The sequence below is a fragment of the Nomia melanderi genome, chromosome 7 (assembly GCF_051020985.1).
Source record: "Nomia melanderi isolate GNS246 chromosome 7, iyNomMela1, whole genome shotgun sequence".
NCBI lineage: Eukaryota > Metazoa > Arthropoda > Insecta > Hymenoptera > Halictidae > Nomia > Nomia melanderi.
The window spans coordinates 6755261-6779486 of NC_135005.1; the positions used below are offsets into that span (position 1 = coordinate 6755261).

The 24226-nt window shown below is 31.5% G+C and overlaps 2 protein-coding genes across 3 annotated transcripts in view; one reads left to right on the forward strand and one right to left on the reverse strand.

Annotated features, from left to right (window-relative positions):
- Dbp73D (putative ATP-dependent RNA helicase Dbp73D) lies at positions 1 to 3065 on the forward strand. Its single transcript, XM_076369297.1, has 6 exons — positions 1 to 350; positions 542 to 1257; positions 1392 to 1604; positions 1689 to 1896; positions 1998 to 2432; positions 2619 to 3065. Exons 1-6 carry the CDS (start codon positions 328 to 330, stop codon positions 2983 to 2985), a joined length of 1962 nt encoding a protein of 653 aa, XP_076225412.1. The 5' UTR covers positions 1 to 327; the 3' UTR covers positions 2986 to 3065.
- DIP-lambda (Dpr-interacting protein lambda) overlaps positions 2392 to 24226 on the reverse strand; it is a 201450-nt gene continuing 179615 nt past the window's right edge. Inside the window, exons 8-12 of one of the 2 annotated variants that reach the window (XR_012998994.1) lie at positions 20903 to 21034; positions 15193 to 15312; positions 13140 to 13310; positions 3516 to 11696; positions 2392 to 2533 (exon numbers count right to left, since the gene is read on the reverse strand). Coding sequence is in view for 1 of the 2 variants with exons in the window: in XM_031970408.2 (XP_031826268.1) it covers positions 11341 to 11696; positions 13140 to 13310; positions 15193 to 15312; positions 20903 to 21034 (779 nt within the window). In the remaining variant the exon portion in view is untranslated. Of the gene's footprint in view, positions 2534 to 3080; positions 11697 to 13139; positions 13311 to 15192; positions 15313 to 20902; positions 21035 to 24226 lie in introns of those variants that run through there. The other variant, XM_031970408.2, reaches the window with a different exon arrangement.

Below are 24226 nucleotides of genomic sequence, written 5' to 3' on the forward strand. Positions count from 1 at the left end.
ACAATGGAACATGTAAATTATACGTTTTCATTGATCAAAGATTAATTTGTATGATTTGATTTAATCCATTCATTGATAGGACGTTGAACTTCGAAATATTTTGAATATTTTTGTGTATTTTTAAACTTTGTTTATAAGTTGTTAAAAAAATATAAATAAAGGATTTATTGAGTAAAATATGTTTAAATAAGGAGGAAGAATGTGATACTAAAAATTAAAGATAATTTTAAAAACTATGGTAGTGTTCGAATGCGTATCGAATGATATGCTAGCTGTGGTACATAACCTATAAATTCTTATAACACGTGGTTAGTGCTGTCAAAACAAATGAGTTTATTCGTAATAAATAGGTATGTTTCATAGAAAATACAATCCAATATTATTGATTTTAATTAATAAATAACAAAAATAATTAATGGTATATCTATATATTTATTTACTTTTTGTATTTTATAAGTTTAAGAGTATTTGGAGTTTTAATTTTAGAAACTGACTTACTTTACCGCATTTCTTAATATATTTTTTTAATATTTGTCAACAGATATGAAGGTGAGAAGAAACAAGAAAAACAAAATGAAAAAAAGCATTTATCTAATCTCTTAAAAAGAATAGAAGAGCGTAAACGAGAAAAGGCAACTGAAAATTCTTTCACAAAGGAATCTAAGAGTAAAAAGAAAAAGTCTAAATGCGATAAATCTGTTACAAGTACAGAACAAGATGTCTCAATTGATGAAAATCTTGTTCATAATGGTATTGAACAACAAAATGAAACAGAAGATGCAAGTCAACAGAAAGTACACAAGAAGAAGAAAAAGAAAAAAAATAATGTGCAAGTAGAAGAAAATTTGATGGAAAATAAAAAAAATGAAGACATAGAAAATGAAAGTGATCAATTAAACAAAGAGTCAAATAAATCTATAGATTCGAAAGAATCGCAAGTACAGATACCAGAACAACAGAAAGACTTTATAATTTTAGGTGCAAAAGCTAAAAAAAAGAAATATGAAGTTAAAAGGGTATTACCAGATTGGTTGGCCAATCCAGAAGTTATATCAATTGATTTAAATAGTGGCCCAAGTATAGAAGAATTTAATACAGTTCTGGATTCTAAACTAATTGAACATCTAAAGAATAATAGCATCTGTAAACTATTTCCTGTTCAAGCGAGTATGCTTTCTTGGTTACTGAAATGTAATGAAGATAGGCAACAAGGATGGTGGGTACGTGATACGTGTGTATCTGCTCCCACTGGCAGTGGTACGTACATATTTATTTTATTCATTGATATAAGTTAAAATATACTATTCACTAATATTATTAATTATTTATAAATAAGTTAATATTGTATTGTTGTTACAAGTACACATTTGTGATTTCTTTTCATTTTTTAGGAAAAACTTTAGCATATATTTTACCAATTGTGCAAATATTACAATCTCGATTAGTACCAAAGATACGTTCTTTAGTTGTTGTACCATCACAAGAATTAGCTGCACAGGTTTACAAAGTAGCAGTTGCATATACATCTCATACAAACCTCAGAGTTGGTCTACTTTCTGGTGCATCTTCATTTGAGCGAGAACAAACTAGTATCCTTAAAAAGAGTATGTATTTGTATGCTTAACACTGTTCTAATATAGTATTACTATTCAACATAGGGTATAAAATATTTTATTTTCATTTCTAAGCTCTTAGAGGAGAATACATATCCCTGGTAGATATAGTTGTTGCCACACCTGGACGCTTGGTTGTTCACATATTAAAGACATCAGGATTTTCTTTAGATAGTCTCCAATTCCTTGTTATTGATGAAGCAGACAGAGCTGCAGATTGGTTAGAATATCTTCCTGAACATCTTCATGCTCCAAGACTAACACTGTATAATTTACATCACAGGTTATTATTGAAGTAGAATAAGTCAAATATTGAATGAAATTAATCTTTTTAACATCATAATTTAAATCGTTAATAGTTATATGGTTGTGTGATTCAAACAGCAAAACTCCAGCACAGAAGTTGTTGTTTAGTGCTACCTTATCTCAGGATCCAGAAAAATTGAGCCGTCTTGGTCTTTTTCAACCAATATTGTTTACATCTGTTTTGGTATCAGGCAAAGATGAGGATGTAAACTTAGATAAAGAAGTAGGCGATTTCTTAGGCAGGTACACAAGTCCTGAAGAATTAACAGAACTTGCAGTAGAGTGTGCAACAGAGTACAAACCAGTGGCTGTGTTTCAAATATTAATTAGAAATGATATGGTTTCTAAAACGTTAATATTTACAAATTCTGGAGAAACTGCACATAGACTGACATGTCTGCTTCAATCTTTCTTCTCTGAAAAGGATTTAAAAGTTGGGGAACTTTCGGCACAACTGATGCCAAAACAACGAGAAGATGTACTCCAAAAATTTTCTATTGGAGATATTCAAATGTAAGTTTTATATAAATACTACTGCATAACAGTAATGCTCTTTATAATACATTATCCTTGTGATTTTTATAGTATACATTTTTATTCCCAAAAAGTTATATCTATATAAGTACATTATAGAAGCCATTATTATATGTAGCAGATTTGTTACTACAACACATTGCTACATTATTATTATATTTCCAGACTCGTGAGTTCCGATGCTTTAGCAAGGGGTGTGGATATTCCAGACGTACAGTTAGTTATATCTTACGATCTCCCTAAACACATTAAAGGTTATATTCATAGAGCAGGAAGAACAGGACGCGCAGGCAAACAGGGAACGGCAGTATCAATTCTGACAACTAAACAAGTGGAAATATTTAAGCACATGTTGACTAATGCTCATAAAATAGTACCAGAAATTGAGAAATTAGAATTAGACTCTATCGCAAACGTTATGGGTTATTCGAGTCATGTACAAAAATTGAAGGAAGAGCTTGATAAAGAGAAACAAAATAGTCTACAGCGTATGAAAGCTGTTAAACGTATTAAATCGACAATTGCAGAATGAAGGCAAACACTTCTTGTACATATGTGCGAGTTAATTAAGTATCTTGTTTGTACATATTAATAAACGATTTGAATACTTCATTCGCACAAGTTCTCCTTTAACTCTCCTAAAATCGATGAAACAATAATTAAGCGGTAGATGAAGGACTGAATTGGAATTGAGTAAATACGGTTCATAAGGTAACATCGATAATAACATTTTATTGTCTGAAGTTAATAGTATCGTACATCATGCTCGTTCTCTACCGCAATTATATTCTATAGGTAGTCTCGATATCTTTAAACTGTATATTAACTGTTACTCTATGGTTGTATTATGTCAAAGGCAAGTTATTCACAATTCGAATTTATAAAAGATAAAGGATCGTGTATCGAATAACGACAGAGACATAATTACATTACTATTATTGCTGTGTGTAATTTCATTTCTCGAAAAATGTTGATTACACTTTAATCTTTATTAAAGTCTAACCAAATGGCACGAAAGAAACGAGATCTGGGAATACAAAGCGATCGAATGTACACGAATACCTATGCAAACGATTTCAGTTGTGCAACTGCGATGACTCGTTCGTTACGTAACATTGTTAGAGTTCGTTTCGCGTCTACATCCGACATTGTACACGGATATACAACAAATGATAATGTCGCAGAATTATAAACACCGCTTCAATTTTATAATGAATAACAATTTCATTGTTATTACAGTACATGATTGATACAAGTTGAGTTTAGTAAAAAAAAGATCTAAGCAGAAATTTGTATAATTCATTGAAGAGTTTATTGCAATAATAATAGAAACCAATTAGTAGTCTACATTATTGATATGCATTTATCCATAATATTTGAAGTCTGCATATTTTATAATCAATTAAAACTTGTACAATACTTTGTTCAAATTTTAGATCACTTTAATCCTAATTTTTGTATTAATTCGTAAAATTTGCAAGATTCTTTACGTAAAATAGTAACATCCTGTACCATAGCCTCTTCTAGATCGTAATAAAACATAAACTCTTCGAAAGTTGTACTTAGTTACAAAAAATAAAATCTTTGGACAAAGAAAACGAAAGTATCCATTGAAACAAATTCGAAACGTTCATCTAAACAATTAAGCAGTCTTCATAGGAGAAGGAAGCCTGTATCAGATTAAAAACGTTTACGTTAAAATATGTTTCCCATCGATTCGTACAATTTCTTAAATTAATTTAAGATAAATTAAATTAAATTAATTTATCATTAAAAATCATGAAAAATCTTGAACATCGAACATGGAAAGTCTCGTTTTACGATGCATCATTAACATATTGACCATTACATCAACAGTGCATGCTTACCGTTGAATTCATCGCATAATGCGTTAACCAGATAATTGTCATAATAAATTCAATACCGTAACTATTTAATGTATATATCAAATTTTGCATATTCCAATGTATTCATGTTTTCCATTGTTTACGAATGATCAATGTGCCAGTCAATGCGTTAAAAATGCGAGTATGGCGAATCCTTTTGCAAGAGGGAGGAATAAAACCTACGATCCTTCCCAGCACAAAACGCAAAACGCGACGAACGCTGAAACTTCGTTGTGAGAAATCTAAAGAACGAGCAAGTTTTCACATTCACTTATTCGGTAAATACCTTAACGGTGTAGATAAGTGCCTAACGAGTGATTAAATTCTTGTCTTTTTTCAGCTTCATTATGTTACACCCTGAGACTACAGTTACACCGTGTCGTATAAAACGTAGTCCCGTTCAACATTACAATTACAAGTACATTATACAGTGTGTATCTCGAGCGCCTGCCTCTAATAGTTTGCTCTTTCTTCATTCCGCCTGAATTCCATCCAACACTTACATTATTTACAATGCCGCATATTTCTTGAATGTCCGTATCCGTTTTCTCTGTTTCTTTATAGATATATGTACATACATAAAACATGGTCCTATATGATTCATATGTATCGTTGCCGTGTATATGTATTTCGAATCCCTTAGAGCCAATAAATTCGCTATGTTTATGTGGTAAATCTTACGATAAGAGGATATATTTAGTAGCTTCACTTACTTTTAATAGTTTTGCCGCGTGTTTCTTTCTTTTCTTTCTCCTTTATATACATATATATGAGCCATTCATTAGGCAAATCGGTTAATTCCACAGAACAAAGAGTAGAGAAAATTGATGTAACAGCTATACATCGGTTTTCAAAATTTCTTTTTAAATAGAAAATTAAATAATCATAATAGCATGTATGTTACTTTATTACTACAGATTTAGCTTTCATCTAAAAATATGTAAAATATACAAAATAGTATATTTTCGAAGTAATTTTTATTATTGTTGTAAGTTCTGCATAAACAATCGAATTTTTGTTATGTCGTGGTATCACACCTAATAATAAGAAAATTTATTTTTAATATGAAAAGTCGAGAGCCAATGAAGCGTTTTAGTGATAAAATCTTAAAAAATTCAAAAAGTGGAGTTAATCTATTTGGCCAATGAGCAACATATATATACATATATATCTATATAATTCGACCAACGTTAACGCGCAAAGCGATCCCCGCTTTGCCCTTAAAAATCTACCGGGTCTCCCGTTTTCATGTTCATCAACTCATTAATACTCACTGATGCTCCGATACACAATCATATATAATATGTATATATACATCAACTGTTCATCGATAATATTATTTTATAAATTTCGCGTCTTTTCTCTTAATTTATATTTCTCTTTCGACTATTGCACCAATCCATGCATCTCAGAGCGATAATTACACACCCAATGTCTCGAAAAATATTACAGCGAACATTATCGTTGATATTGCTATTAAATACCGACGTATGATACAATTAAATGTATTTACATGTGTTTCGAATTCATTTGAATCCCACCAGAAGCTGTTTCCTTTCAGTTTTTAAGTATTAATGGGTTAATGTACATAAGACATATAGTATTTTGTTGATTATTTAATTGTAGGGAAATAAATATATCGTATACATATCGTGATGGTTCGGTACAAAAGATAAGGAGCGACTTAAATTTATTTACGAGAATTGAATGTTGGGCTAATCAGTTGTTTTCGAAATGAATTAGCGATATTTATGCAAATATAGATTTTCGTGGATCAATCGGAAGAAGTCGAACAGAAGCTTCTTTGATTCTATTGAGGCTCCTATGAAACTTGACAGAAAGGATTGCTTTCATTGAACGTTTTACTGTATCGAGTCCCGCACAATCATGTATGCTATAAATGCATAAAATCCATAATCTAATTACTAATATGCGCTGAACCTTAATGATACGTGGAAGAATATTGTATAGTACTTGCCCAGAAGGTTCTTAAGGCGATATTTCAATGAAACAGGACTTTACTATAACATACTTATTGTCGTGCCTTCCATTCTGCATACATGCTACGATATTGTAGTTGTTCTATTTAACAAGCGATCAAAATAAATTTGGTCAATTCATAATCGGTAGGCGGTATGCTTAAATCGCTAACTTTTAATTACACGAGCTTAGCTCCTGTCGGTTGGATTTTTATTCGTAACAATTGTGTAATGTGCTTTATGCTCGTAGGAATTCTTTGAATTTCAATGTTACATTTTTCTTAAAATTCGAATGCAGGTTTCGGTAAGTACAATCGAACCTGCTGAATCATTTTTTTCGTTTAAAGTGTTGGCAATAAAACAATGGCACTCGATTCTTCGTGTCACGTTCAGAACGTATTAATATATTTTCTTCGATTTTATCGAAACGGTTTCATTGTAAACGATCGTTCTAGTATTAAATATCTTTATTCTCCTTTTTTTTTCATTGATAATAGAGATGCGATTTTTTGATTAAATCATAATATTGAACATCGTAGAAGTCAAATATAAGAACATGTTATTATATATGCTACTGAGCTGGTGGAAACGGTTATCTTTTAGCCAACACAGCGTGTTTCAGAAAGCAAAGTGTAGCCATAAATAATTCTAACGAAAAATGTTTCGTTTATTATACACTATGCAACTATTCACTAAAACAGTTTTTACTGTATGTATGCATCATAAAAATTAAACGATACAACGATTTATTTGAACCTATTTTATTTATACTTCTTTATGTTGTTATAGAATATCGATTCAACTTTTGTCGATGAAAATTAGTTTACAAGAATGCTGACTTATTAAATATAAATTATTATAAATATTAAAAATAGAAGTAAAAGCGTAACTATAATTGTGGTGTTTTTAAAAAGAGCTTTATTTAGTCATATTTTTGCAAAATTTAGTTTAATAATTTTTTATGGATAGTTGCAGGGTGATAATAAATCAGAATACCGGTTCTTAATTTTTATAAACATCTAGCTGCTTTGATAATTTTACGAGAACAGCAACCCAACGTATACTTAGAATTATGTAAGCAGAGTTAGTTAGTCTTTTACAGCGACGCTTCCGTATCAATTCCTCCGAATCTTACTGTACAAGGTGTAATAACAATATTTTGGACAATTATTATTACTACAATTATCAATCGAATCATTTATAGCAGAAGTTTTATACGTATCTCAATGATAATTTGCAAAATTTAATTACACTCGAAGAAAAACAAACTTAATATAAATAAAGATAAAAGAGACTTAACATTTTCTTAATGCATAGTCTTGTTGATAAACTAAGGTAAATTGTACGCAAAATATTTCCATTGGAAAAGTATGTATTTCTAGAAACAATACTGTTCCGAATAAACGTTTTTCTCTTCAGTCGTCTATCTTAAAATATGTTAATTCCATTTATTTAACAACGACGAGTAATGCGTTATTCTATAATAATTTATTTGGATTTTTTTACATGATTTTCAATTATGCTAGTAGTGCAATTACGTTAGTATTCAATTTTAACAATTACCCAATTTTTGTTTAGGTTTCGAAGTTAACAACATTTTCAGCCATAACACTGTTTCTTGATTTAAATTCTTCTAATTTGATATTGTATCGATTTATTATTGGTACAATGTCTCTGTGAAATGTCTTTTCATTCTTTTGTTATAAACAAATAATTGAGAACAAAAATTGACAGTCACTGTCTTTTAAAGTTACATTTACACTTCTCTGTGTCAGTGAACAAAAACCTCAGAAAACTATTGTTGCGTTGCGAAGCTTCCAAAGTCACTTACATTTAGAAATGTTCTTAATAAATAATAATCGTACATTCTCAAATATACGGCACGTATTATGCGTTATGTTCTTTATCGTAATGCAACATAGTTTTTTACTTAAATAACCGAAGTCGGTTTGACTTCGGCAACTCCAATATTTATCGGTCTTCATATACATATAGCGTTAGACATGTTGTGCATAATTTGTATCATTTAATAATTGCAGACTACTAAGTCTGAATAATTATTTTTAACAATAAGTGTAACAATTATAGCAGTCAAAAAGAAATTATTCCAATCAGTGGTGCAAGTATAAAAACATTATTAAATTTTAAATTATACCATTCAATTATTTGATTATATAATAATTATTATTATATAAAAATAATTTAATCATATACTAATTATATAATTATTATATTTTATTATATAATACACCACGAGTTCAAAATTTTGTCCCACAACATATCGACGCTGTATCAAAATGCATAACGCATTTTGTTGCTTCATATTGCTTTAGTGTTTTTAATGTAACACCTTATTGTATTGTGTTTTGATTTTGGTCAATTTATAGCGGTCTTAAATTATAGTCCTTTGAATTTGTTATACGAAACAGCATATGATATACAACTAGAAATATACAATTGAGGGAGTCGATTAGATTTTCAAATTTTCTAAGCATCTACAAAAAAAGTAATTTACAAAAGAAAACCACTAAAATTGTTACAACTTCGAAAATTAAGCGTTAACCATTATTATTTAACTCTGTATACGGTGTCAGAAAATATAAAATAAAAACACGATTAATTATATGTACGTATCATGATACTCGTATAAATGTGGATAACTTTATTTATAAGTTTAAATTCTCGGAAGACTTCTTCTTTATGGTAATGTGTTTTATTTACTTGTGGTAGAGAGACATTCTTAAACTATTTCGTGAAGAAAATACATACTTATTGATAGTTATCAGCCCTGCAAATGATAATAAATTATTATTGGTCTTCCATAATCAACCCCTTACTTGTTACACATACAAAATTTTACGTAAATATATATTACTACCTAATTAATAGGCTTATGCTGCACTGTTGTAGAAGAAATATCATTTCATCAAATGAACTCTCGAAAAGGAAAAAAAGTTTCTTTACACTTTGCATATTATTTGGAGAAAGATCTTTATATGAGCTCTCTTATCGTGTGATTGGCCCTTTTATTAGTATCTTTCTTAGCGACAAACATTTACAAAACTCTTTTTATTTTACTATTAACAAAGTAACTGAAAAGTTGTGAAATGACTTTTATTTATTTTATTTCATTCAGAAATAGGTAAATATATTTCTGTAAAGCTTCATTCTTCTGTTTAAACAAAATAAAAATAATGATAATAATAATAATAAGAAGAAGAAGAACAATATATTTTCTACCTTTGTTTTCGTTTATTATGCAAAAACTAGGCCACGACATAACATAAATCAATTATTAAATAATAAATATAACAATTAAAATAATATTTCTCTTATACTTATTACCATCGCTATCAATTCAGTCGCTAATGTCTGCAATACCCAAATTTGCATTGCATAAAATAATCCTTAAAGAAACATAACGCCATATTAATTGATTAATCGTAAATTATACAATTATATATAAATAATTACAACCTATATTTAAGTAATTATAATTCACTAATAATATTCAAATAATTACAATTTAAAAGTAAAATAATAAAATGTAGAAGAGTTCATTCAATTCGCGATCGACGAAAACAATCATGATGATCGGATTAAACTGATCCTTTCCAACACTGTCGCGATATGAAGACTTATAGATATGAAGACCATTTCATTTCATTCTTTTTTTTTCATGTACCTCATAAATCCACAGTCCGTACGATCGTTCGTTGATTTCCACGCGGCCGCTAAAAAGATCAGCTCGCGTATCAGTCGATGCCCGCTAACTTCACGTACTTATGAATTGTACGTATGTATCGTATTTACAACATTTTTTTGTTATCGGAGGAAGTCTCTCTTATTTGGTCGCACCACACTAACTATACCTCGCTCAATCTAAAAGTAGTAAGTACGTCCTTGTTAAGTCGAATAAAAGGAAGACCTGTATTTCTTCTCGGCGTCAGATTTTCTTCGTCGTTTGCCTTTGCGCCCTTCCGATCTGATTTCTTCGTTACCCGACTTCCCTAAAGCGATTATCATCTCCCACTGAACAGTTCCTGTCTTAGTTGACCTTAATCGGTCAAGCACACGCACAAGAATTGTTTGAATTTCATTGATTCGATGATTTCTCACACATTCGCATTGGTACGGTAATGTTAACTCTTAACAGATATTCGTAAAATAAAAGTGATCTGACAAAAGGAATGTAGATGATCTTGATATGATATAATGTGCTTGATTCGAATTTTTATAATTGTGGAATTTGTCTTCTTAATTAGTTTATCTTACATTGGGAGATACAATAATCTTTTGTTTTTTTTAATTCAAAATTAGTACATCTGGAAGTTAAAATTATCAAGTTCATTTCAATTGTGAATTGTTTTTCTATTTAACGATTGATGGCTTTCGATATCTTTTCGAACATAGAAACAACTGAATTATTCGTTGAAAGCTTTTCATATTAATAATAAAAGCAAAAGTATAATAAAATTGCACGACTTTTTATTTCAATATTAATATTTACTATATCGTTACTATAACTCCATATTACTATAGAATTTATACAATATAGAAATAATAAAAGTAATCCACTTTCTTGAACGTGCTCATAATATATAAAATAAAATACAGCAATGTAACAAAAATATATATCATATACTTTTATAATAAAATATATAAAATAAGCAATAAAAAACTATATAAATATACGAATGAACTAATCGCAATTATTATAATCAGAATTAAACATCAATAAATATCAAGGTTACACATTTCAATATATTTCATCCCTTCATACGAACCATTAGATATCTTCGTTTCTTCAAATTGCAACAACAAAAGAATATGGCATCCTCCAATCGAAACTAACAACCATGACGTACCAATTACAAAATGCGAAACCAGCATCCCTTATCAAACACGAAATCATTCTCGTGCTTCAGACACGTATAAACAAACATCCCCTTATTCCATCCCTTAGTATCCGCCATCTTTGTTCTTCACCAGTCGCAGTCCTTTTCGTCAATTGTAATTTCCTTACAAAAGGAAAACCATCGTCGAGTAGAGGAACGAGAAGAGGATCGCTAGTGAGGATGTCGAAGAACAATGTTTCGGATCGGCGGCGCTTATGGTGACCCACGGTGGCGAGGACGACGGCGAAACAAGCGGCCTTTCCGTTCTGTGGCCCTCGTAGATAGTGCTGCCCCCCATGATCTGCGTGGAACTGACATCCTCGTCGTTCCCGGCGCCGTCGAAATCATCGAATCTGTTTCCGTGCGTTCGCCTGCCGTTACTGTTCTTCTTCTTGCCTTTCTGTACTGGCTTCTTTCGTGGTCTCAGGTCGATGTTCCTCGAGAGAGTGCTAGGAGTCGTTTCCTTGGACAGGTTCAGTTCTGCATGGAAAGAAGAGGAAATATAAAGGCGCTTTATTTTTTACGAATGTCCAAGATATGAGCCATTTTTTAAAAATGGTGTAAGTCCATTCTCGGGAAAAATAAGTTAATTGTAGTTTTTTAATACTTCTAGTTACGCAATCAATGATGAACGATATGCTCATAAATTAATCAAAAGAAATTTAACTGTGAAATGTTATCGCAGAAATGTTTTCCTTGAATGTGGAATGAGTCCAATTATAGCAAAACAATTGTTTCTTTTCTTTAATTATGTTATTAGTTATTATTGCATGATAAAATTTAACAAGTTCATGGTTTTAAAAAACTCGAATTGGTTAACGTTCGCCGATATTTTTAAGTTCATTCGAACGCCAACTGTCAAATGTCTCAATGTATGAGAAAATGGACTTACACTGCTTTTAAAAGAAACGGTTCATATGTTGGTATGGTTTTATGTCTTTATGAAGATGATTGTTAAAGGATTTAATGATGGATAATGAAGATGGAAATAAGATACGAAATGAGGAAGTAGATATGTGTAATTTTGGATAATTATAGATAGAATGAAATAAAATAATAAAAGAGATACAAATGGACAGGTTGAGTTCTGCATGGAAACACGAGATAATCGTGCTTTATTTTCGGTAATTGTTTCGCCGATATTACAAAACATGGTCGGAATTTAATAATACATAATAAAGACAGAAGCGGCGTACAAAATAAGCAAGTGGTTATGTATAACTTTGTATAATAATAGATAGAGTAGAATGAAATAAAGTAATGAGAGAACTAAAAAGGACAGGTTCAGTTCTGCATGGAAATATTGGAAAATATATAGCAATTAACTCTCTTATAACATGGTACATACTTTAGAAACACAGTTTCGATATACAGGACAGCAATGAACAAAGTCGTTATTTTCTATAATCTAGATTGTCCAAAATCTTCGTTAACGCTAGATTTACGGAACCCTTTAATTTGACGGATATTAATTTTCACAAAGATTATTTCGCGGAAATTTATGCCAATTTTCCTTAATTCGTTTTGGAAGCCCGAATTTCCAAGATTTACATTAATAAACTCCTATCGTTGCAGGAACAATAGAATAAAGTGCAGTATAAATTTCCATACACCTAGTGTTAAATTGGAACTCAATAACTCCAATTCTTAGATTACACCTCGAAATATATATGAATAAGTTTTAAGTTATGAATGAAAGAAAACTTTGTGTTTATAAATAAATTTGAAATATTTCTTCTCAAATCTCCATTTACTTAGACTATTATAATAAATGATTTGTCTTCCATAATGACTCACTTCTCATACTCATGAATGTTTACGTAAACATACGTTTTTAGACATTGAATTAACAACAACAAATAACGAAAAATTATTGCATCGTTTCAACAATCTTTTTGACGTGCCGGTCAATATTATATTTACCTTGTACCCGTATTACGAACTGGTCCTTCCCGAGAGCATTCTCTGACGAGCAAACATACTCTCCCAAGTCCTTTTTTTCCAGCGAATTGACAGTGAGACTCATCTGCCGGGTGTAATCGTTCAGCGCGTGGTCTGACATCACGTATTTGTCACTGGGCAGCAGCTTTTCGTCTGCACGTGAAACGAGAATATTGCGGGCTTTTTAATTTTGCCAGGGAACAGTCCTCGGAGTTTTCATCTGCGCCGTTTGTATCGCGACGCGTCGCGACCGGGGTTAGCTTTTGCAAAACTGACCGGAAGTAATACTTGTCGAATTGATCTCGACTCAAGCGGCCAGCGTTTCGAATATCTTTTCGGAAAACTGACTTTTTCTTGCGAGTTACCGTGCATTTCAACCCTTCGCGATCGGCACACTTTTCTGGCGGCAGTAACAAATACTCGAAATAAATTTATATTTCTAATTACATACTTTATTTATATTTATATTTTTACCGTGCACTTTAACCCCTAAAATTTTTCTGGTGGTAGTATTAACTATGATATATTTCTCTGGTTGCAGTACTAAGTAGTAGAAGCAAATTTATATTTTTAAAGTTATTTTTCTATAAGTGATTTATAATAAATACATGGATATTAAAAAATACAGATTATTTTTTAAAATTAATATATTTTGTTGAATACTGCTTACAGTGTACATCAGAAAGGGATGGTAACGAATAATAAACACTTACAATCTCGATCGTAAAATAATACTACTCCGAAAAAAGATCATGTCGCCAGGCTGGTGACGCCGACTTCGAGGACAAATTATAAATGTCGCCACAGTGGCGACACCGATTACAAAGAGTTAACCCCTCCAGAATCAGCGCACGTTATAATGTATACATTGTTTTATTACTTCAATATTTGACAAAATATTGAAACTGTGACTGGCAATCATATGTACACCTTAGTTTTGAGTCTATTTCTAGTAGAAGAGTAGTGCACTATTTACCATTATTCAATTTGGAATACTGTCGTTACTGATGCTGCATTGAATGGCGGTTAATAATTTTATACGAAAATCCTTTGTTATTATTGTTTTATTTTAATTTTTACTAAAATTCCGTTTAACTAATGAGTCAACAAATTGGGTTGATGCAAAATTTTTGATGTTTTTAGTTTTTAGATTTAGTTTAGGAGCTCAACTGTTCGATGGCTAAACTAAAACTAATTGTAAGTAAAAACGAAGAGAGATGTGATCTTTACATACGTTATAATAGTTTGAAAACAGATATTATTTTAAACTTTAGTAAGGTGGACCGACACGAATCGGATCGTTTCCTCTTTAAGAGTAAAGGGTTGAAAACACTGAAATGTTACTAATAAAACGTGAACAAGAATTTTGAACTGATCCTTAAAAAAAAAGAGATAAGAAATGAAGAATATAATGTATGATTTAATTTTGTATAATATTATATAATAATTCACGAAACACTGAAATATAATATTTTTGTCTCTTAATTCATATACCATTTCTCTATATTATTTATACAAAGTGCCATTCATATTTTACCGTAAAATGGTAAATACTGTTCATATAAAATCTGTCAAGTGCAAGGGGTTAAATAGAAGATTTCTTAATACAAGAACCTTTTGCATAATAATTTCAGTTAGTAAATCGTTATTATTAAATTACTTGACCCTTCTTCATTTTGCTTTCGTATACTCGTTATTGTTAATTTTAATTACACGCCCCACGATTTTTGAAATTACATTGCATGGTTAACAGATTAAATACTAAAAGAGAAGTAAATTGTAGATTGATCTTTTGTTATTGGAATAATTAAACTCCTTGCTTGTAATTTGTAATTTTAGACACCACACTTTAAATCAAGACATTTGTCCTCAAAGATTTAATCTTTCGTCGTGGCGTTTCTCCAACGAAAATTATTTGTTGTCTAATTCTGGAACACTATTCGCTTCTTTGCTTCGAAATCGTAGAAGCGATAGAGTAAGGATCGAACGACGACGAATGAACGAAGAAGTGTGTTGAATTGAAATTGTTCATTACCTGCGCGTCTGTACCAAGTATTCATGGCGTGCGGCGAAGCTTCCACGTGACATTGTAAAAGGACATTGCTGGCAATTGGCGCGAGCAGTAACTCGTTCACCACTTTTATGACTGGTCGGACTGAAACACGAATAAATTCGTTTTAATAGTTTGATGGCCGCGATCACGTATATGCGTTTTCGGTTGGCCAACAGTTGTAGAGCAACATCGCTATTTTAGAGCTTCCTACGTCGAATTAAAAATATTTAATTCTGACGTGATGTATTTGGCCACAATATTTTTTCATAATGAAACTAAAATTCAGTATTTTGTTAAGAATGAAACTGAGAAAATAAGTCATAGATTTTGAATAATAAGTCTTGAAGAATAGATAATAATATTTTTATTTTTTAATAATAAAATTAACAGAATAGATTATAATATATTTCAACAAATTTAGAAAAATAGATCACAGTAGTTCTTAATATTAAAATTAAAAGAATAGGACCTCACATTTTTTAATAATAAAATTAATACAATAGTCCATAACGTTTTGTACTAATAAAAAATATTAGAACAGATCATAATGCTTCCTAACAAATTCCTAAGAAATTCCTGAAATTAGAAGAATAGGTAACTTTTTTTTAATAATAAAATTAAGAGAATATTGCGTTTTAGAAAGAATATCGCATCCAAGCGACAGGTTTCACAATGAATAATGAGGTCGACAAAATGTTAACACAACATTTTTCATTTCCCTTATCAATATGATCGTGCTTTATTGTAGGTATAATGTACTGTAGACGATAGTTCTATTCGTATAAACAGAAACGGAGATTAAATAGAAATTTATTTCCTTATAGCGCGCAATAGCCCTTTAAAGTAAAGCTATCCACATAAATCAGGTACCCCGATGAAATAAGAAGCGTTGTATCACGGTTAAAACACTAGATTTTCTGAGTAAGCGAATTACTGTGCTGCCTGGCTGATCAAATATTTACCTGTCGGCAACGACGTGGATAAATCGCCAACTTGAAAAGGTAATTTCATAGTAATTTATCTAACGGTTAATATTGGACGTGATGAAAACATAATTAATAGTTGCACGCTTCGTAGCATCCTTGAGGTTAATAAATGCATTGCACAGCGTTTCCATCACGAAGAATATTTTTCGAATATAAACAAGCATTTAAAGCTCTTTACTTTAATTACTTCGAATTTTTTTGAACTGCCTTAAACTACCTTTGCATCTATTTTCCTCGAAACCTTAGATTTTCCCTTCGTTCCATTTAGATTTACAATGTGTTCATATAATCATTAAGTATAATATATTTATAATAAATATAAAAAGTATTCGATTCCATAAGTTACATTTTTAACATTAATTTTCTTTCAATATAAGAATTATAAATACAAATTGAAATGCTATCGTACATTTTGAATCTTTCTTCCTTTTATATACAACTTTCTGATTTAACGTTTATTTTCATAAATAGAATAATAATAACTTGCTAAACGCTTAATAGAATTTAAACAATTTTTTCCTACTTTTAAAAGAAGTTTAAAAACAAATATCATGTCATTAAATTAAATTCCAGTTTAACATCAATATAAACTGAAAGTGATTCACAATACGATAGACGTATTTAAAAAGGAAATATCAACAGATTTTCGTCAACCTCACGTACGTACGTGCAAAAATATTTATCAAAATTGTATGACACTCTAGATTTTGAATGATACCCGTTAGAATATATTATAGGTATATTTGCACTGCGTTTGACGAGTATATACTTCACTGATTGACTTTATTGTCACACACAATGAGAGAAACTCATTTCAATTTTTGAAAGTAAACTCTATAGTTAATTGGTTCAGAGGTTATATGAAAAATAAAGGAATAACAACAATGGAGTACAAACATTTATGAGTAAGAAAAATTGAACACTTCATATCAATACGTGACCTATTACTTACTTGAAGCTGCAGTAATGCCAATTAATTTAGAAAACGTTCGAAAACAATTGAAACGCGCTGAAATAGGACCGCTCGATAATGGCGGTACGGTGTATCCGGTGTTCGAGAATCAAATGGCACGGTAAAGTAATTGTAACACACACATACAGCGTATAGTTCGCTCCCTAATCCTGGAATCATAGTATAGCATCGAACACCCCCGTGTTTACGTTGCTTTAATTACGCACTCTCTGTCGCTCTCGCTTTCTAGTCGCGAGCTGCGACATCATGTGTTCTAGCACGGGCACATTAAGTCGTTCCACGCAAATATTGTGTTTGCTGCGAAGCCAACGTCTAACTTAATAAACTGACGGGGATTGTTTTCGATTTATCCTAGCAAGAAACTGGAATGTTTCTATTTTCAAACGTATGGGTTACCGAAGAAATCGGTTTCTATGAAATCTTAGAAGATTGTTCAATGTATAACTTATATCGATGGATTCCACTTGTTTAATCACGAATCTATTTATAAATATTCTAATGGATTTCAATGAAATTCAATGAAGCGATCGATTTTCTGACGAATTTGTTTCCTTTTATAATAGTATAATTTGAACTATTAAGAAATCATAGTTTGAGGAAAATTATTCTCCGAATTTTCCTTTGTTTTATTTATAGTTTGACTACTGCATGGTGGCTGGTCTTTTTAGATGACAGAACTTTAGATAATGGAACTTTTATTGTACCCAGGTTTTAAGCAAGAGCTTTATCTTGAATTTTATGCATAATGTTAATTGCATGTGTTGCAGTTATACGTGCATATATTTATATGAGTCAATTGTAACTGAAATAAGATGATCTATAAATAGGACAATAGTTACCGCCGTACTAAAATGACCCAGATTGGTCAGGCAAGAGTTAAACGAAATTTCTCAGAGTAATAAGAACTGGTTCACCGAAGAATCCAGTTTCCAAGAATGTTTTTTCTTTATGTCAATCGAAATTTACGCGTTCGTAACCGGGAATCCATCGAAATTCTAATTAGGGCTCGCTGTATCTCAAGTGTCTTCCTTCTCTCCTTAATACCAATCGACGTATCGTAACTTTACGAGGATGCCAGACTTCGAATGGATGTGACTGAGAGGATTGCGGACCGACTTTCTCAAAGTAAGGAACTGTACAGCGCTCCCTCATCGCGCACCTGCATGTTTCACGCAGCTGGCTTACCGTGAAACCGTAAGCACTTGAACCGTCCGACGCCTTCGCGCGTATTCGAATTCGTAACAGACTTCTGTTGGAATTTTGTATCGGGCACGGCAAATATTGTATCAACGCTCTGCAAGCGAGAGATTTTATGTTTGTAAAAATATAATATAAATGGTAGTTTGTAAAAGTAATTTATAAGTTCACATTTGGAAAATAATTTATAAATTCGAGTTTCTTTTCAATTATTCTTTAAATTCTTATCTTTTTCATTACAGATATTATCACAATTTGTCAATAATCTTTAAATTTCTGATATTTAACAAATATTTCACTGTCATTTTTCATCGTGAAACAAAATAGACCGAAAGGAAAGAAATATAAAAAAAATCGAAAAGTTGATTCGCCAATATTTTCCGTGTCGCTATTGAAGTGGTCTCCATTAGCCGCGACGCATTTTTTCCCAGGTTTTTTTATAATCTGATACCTACTCGACTCGTTGCGTACTCTTCAAAATGTACACGGTGAATTTTATTTGATCTCTTCGCTCGATTCGAAACGATTACTTTGAAGTGGTACTTTTAATTCCGTAACAAAAAAAAAACAGAATCACGTGTCGTGTCATCAAGTGAACACGGAACTTGTCAAACAGTGTTTGTTCGACATTCCAATAAGTTGCGAAAAATCGAATTGCGATCAATTTCAATGAACACTAGGTTTACGGACATTTATTGTACAATTTATTCCATTGTCCTTGGGAAAGTTGACCATCGTTTATTTGGAATTTGGAAATTAGAGGTTTAAAAATAGACAATTAGAGTAGTTACTTATTTGTACAAATGCATCTATCAAAATCGATGTAAACATTTACTAAAGAGTATTTATAAAATTCGATATGCGTTAAATTGACGCGTTCCGTAAAACCTAGTGTAAATTATGAGTATATTCAGTGGAAAAAGTTTCGACTGTAAAGGGTTAATTGGACGACTGACTTTAACATTAAAAATCCGACCTGTCAAAATGACAAGTTTCAATTTTCTCATTTCATAATGATTGATATATTAAAAGCGATAAATATCTGAAATGATTTGAAAAATAAATAGTTTCACTTCAATACTATAATTAATATATAAAGAACCCAAAAAAACCTATTCTTACAATTTTTATAAGGATTACACATTAATCACGTTAAACGTTGTTCTTGTATCAATTAAATTATTTAAGTAGCTAAATACCTATAATTTAAAGAAGTTATTTTCTAATAATTTCTTTGCGTTTAAAATTGTATTCTTCTGAAGAAATTCAGAACTGATATAAATCAGACAAAGAATATATGAAGTGTATTACAAAAATGTCATTCAAGAATATTGATTCACTCAACAGTCTCATTTATTATATAAACTGATAATTATACTATTAACAGTAAATTAATTGAATTAAATGAAATTTACGTGTTCCTTTCCCGGCACTAATTCCGTTAATGGAATTTTTGTGCCATTTGTTCGTTCTACAGAGAATCATTCAGCTGGAATGCAAGCGAATTCGGCGCAGTCACGATTGATTAACAATTATCCGTTGTTTCGAAGTGAGCCCCATGAAAAATGTACTTAATTTCGTCGTTCTGAGCATTCCTGTCCGTCGTGGTAAATAAACTTCAGCGTTTAATGGCCTGCTTTACGGCTACTTTACGGATATTGTCGGTTTGCAATTAAAGCGGCCGTATACATGGGAACACAAACGTTTCCGTAATTAGTATGAATAGGAAGAGATATGCGGACACGATTAACGTTTTTCTTTCGTTCAATTCACAAAGCATTGACGTAGTTTTAACACGTTTACTGTTGAAAATATCCTAAACCCTTATTGCAACGTCAACTTCGTAGATTTATTGGGCCGCAAATGAATCGTGAAGTTTTGGTATTCAATTACATCGATTGCGTCGATATATCGATTCACAATTAACCAAAGTTACTAGATTCTTTAGAAAAAACCGATAAATAATTGACTTATCTTTTTCGTTTCGATGTTAATTCATTGAAATAATTTTCTATTATATTTTTTACGTATTATTCAAATTTCAGCCTTTTATTTTTCGAGGCATTTGTTCAGTAGTTTCAATGCAATTAATTGTCCTTTGACACATAGTTCAATAAGCTACTCTTTTCCCAGTTTATTCCATGCTTAGGGAATTCATTTATCCAAAATATAGTTACGAATATAACGTTTCGATATTTGTGTAGATTTGAACAAACACAGGGTTTTAAATAGATAAATAATTTTATATAAAAGAATTGAAGCTTTAGCGATATAGTATCCACAGTAGTAGAATGTGAGCATGGTGTACAATTCGATAATTTATGAAAAATGTTATAAAACCGTGAGTATTTGTTGACAAACTTTGCTTAATCGAATAACCTGTTCAAACGACTATTTCACGGCACTGCTAAGCGCAGTGAATTAACCAGGTCTCTGTATATTTAGCGAGGACGCGCGAAACGCAAGAATGGTCGCTGCCAATTAACAGCTATAGTGACCGGCTGTGTATGGTAGCTACGTGACAAGTGATACGTACAGTGGACGACCACGGAATAACGTTTGCTGACCGTCGGAGGGACATTGTTGCTGGCTATGCAAAGATACGTGCCCATGTCCTGTCTAAGAACGCCATTCAGCTCCAGGACTTCGCCTTGGTAAGTTCTCACAGCTGGAAAAAAGAAAAATTTTTCGTTAAAAAGTATCCATGTATCGTTCGTCATTATTTTTTCAGCTCTAAATTTTTCATATTGATTGATCGCGATATTCATTACTAATTATAAGGTTTACTTAGTTGACGGAACCGATTCTTAGTACTAAAACTATCAGTCTGTTAAAATTATTTTTCTTAGCCCTTTCACCTTGTAAATATTCAAATTTCAAGGCCGTTTATATAAAAATATAATATAATAAATTATAGAACAAAAATTTTAATTTCGAAGACGAAAGATATTAAGTCTTATAAATTTACAATATTTTTATTCCAAACTAATATCTATCATTTCAATGATTTCTCCTACTTAAAGAATAATATTAATATATAACAAGTATATCTCATTGTATCTAATATCAATTACTCCATAATTCCAGTTTTAAACAAACAGTTACAAACACAATAATACAAAGCAATATTTACCATTTTTTCCATTTATCTCTACTTATAATACACAAAAAGAGAATGCCAAAGTATATTTCAATACAATTTTCATCAAGCAATTCATTCGAAGAACTGTTACAAAAATCGAAAACTCGAAAATCTATCGGCTTGTCCCAGTTTCCCCTATTAACCCGAATTCGGCTATGCCCACCGCTGTAGAATTAATTCTCAATTCGTTCCTTGTTCCTATTATCGTCGGGGTCCCGGTCAAACGTCAGGGGTGAAAGGTAACCAGACGTGTCACGCGTGTGCCACACGTTAAACCGGAACCATGTCTGCGTAATGGCGCGCGCGAATCAGTGCGCAAGGCTAAGTATTGTTCACCCTGCACGAGTATGCGTCGAAAACGCCACATCGGGACCACGACGGAAATAAAATCGATTTTCACGACGGGCCGTCCACACCGGGAAACCCAAAAGTGTTAAAACTCAAGTTTGTCGAATTTCTATCTTATTGTTTCATAAAATGATGTTTTCTAAGTGTTACGTTGTCGTAACACACAGAAGAGTTCTTGTTTCGAATGGAGAATGACAAACGGCGAGTTGTCAGTGTATACGAACACTTTATTGTAACTACACAGATTTTGAGGACTTGCGTACAAAGTTCGATTTCGCAACGTTTGTAAAAGTTGCGCGTTTGTGGAGTTGTGTCTTTTGAGAGGTTTCGTAGCGTTCTGTTTGATTCTCGTAGCGTCATATTTTATGTAAAATTGGGTATTTTAGAATTGGTCAGTTGCATTTTTGGGTGGAGGAAAGATATATTTTGCCATTGGTCGCGGGTGTGTCTATTTTGTGTCTTAGAGTGGGAAATTGTCAACAATCTAGGTTCGTTTCGTCATCGTCGTGATATATAATCATTTATTTGGTGTTTATGTTTACGGGTTTTTACGGTTGCAGTTTATTGTTGCGTCGCACGTGGCGTCCAAATGTTGTATCTTGACCATCATAAAAATTAGCAAGATTTCAGAGTGCTCGCGTACCTGGTTTGTAATTATGGGATTATCTTAAGTCCCTTCGCTATCGATTAATTTATGGTTCGAGATTAGTAAGTCAGACGTAATACTAAGAATTTTATATTTTTCAAATTCCGTTTCTTTTATGCTCTGACTGTTAACACATTCGAGACTGGTATTTTTAAGTAACTTGACTAAATTCTTTAATTGAACACCGATAACGTAGTCCTACGTCATCTCTAATTTTTGTACAACAATGTAACATAGACCTACGTCTTTTTACATTTTTTATGAGAATGTTGGTCACTTAAATGTACGACATATCAAAATCTGTAGCTAAATATTGATAACATAGTCTTTCATATACTTTTTATATTCATACACATTTGCATAATAAATCCTTGCGGTATTCAGCTATAGACTCTGGGAAATTGAATGCGGTCACGAATCTGTTAGCCCTTTGCACTCGATTTATTTTCGATGTTGTTGGGTGTAAGCTTGTATTTATTTGTAGGGAAATGAATGAAAGTGATTTACAGAGGTAGAATTCAACGTTTTATTTATTATTTTACTTATTATTATTATTATCAGATTTAATTTTTATCATCTTTTCACATGTGATACTTTTTCAAACAATTTCCGACGTTCCATAAGAAATTTGTCTTGTAATCTCCAGCATGACGTACAAGTGGAAAGAATTAAAATAAATTTATTTAAAGAGGAACACCGCCTAGAGACGTCCTAAATATAGGTAAACTTTAGGAATTTTTTTTGTTAATAACTATTAAGTGAAAACTTCTGATTTTTTATGAGTGTGTAATTATTACTTTCTAGTTTATATTTAATCTAAGTCAAAATGTTACAAAATGGCGCAGTTATTCGCTAGCTTCGGAAACCCTTTTCGTAAAATATCCATTGTTGGCGGACTAGATTGCAAACAATTGAAGTATGCGAAAATAAAAGTTTTTGTGGATTTATAAACAAATCACAAAAACCTGATTTGCCCCAAAAAATTAACTTCAAATGTTTATAAAAAATTAAATAATTGAGATATCGAAAAATACGTACGCTACATTTTAGATAATACATTTCTATTTATAAATTCACCAAAATTTTTGTCCTCGGATATTTCAGTTGTTTGCAATCGAGTTGGCCAACAATTGATATTTTACGAAAAAGGATTTCGAAGCTAGCGAATAACTGCGTCATTTTGTAACATTTTTTCTTAGAAAAAACATAAATATAAACCAGAAGGTAATAGTTACACACTCAGAAAAAAATCAGAAGTTTTCACTTAATAGTGAATAAATTAACAAAAAAATTTCTAAAGTTTACCCTTAATGTACTTAAATGCATATGCACCAAGAGCTGACTATTAATATTTCTTCTTTTAACTTTTCTCTTTTCACAATTCTACAGTAGCAATCGATATGTAATAGCTGTTCTTCTTTTCCATTTGTTTAGGGAAGGCTGGCTCCTGCATCTTGGGTTAAATAAATAAATATTAAATAAAATTATATTGTGGAAATCATTATTTTTAAATAATCTCTTCCCGCGCTGTAACAGATTCAACGGTACGCGATGCGTTTAGGAACGGCGGCTTAAGTGAAATTAATCGGCGAGCTTAAGTCGAATGAGAAATTAAACTCGAATGCCTCTTGTTGAAATGGAATACAAGATGTCTCGCTTCGGCTCCACATCGAAATTATATTCGAAACTTGGGAGATTTACAACTTCGAAAATTGTTTCTGATG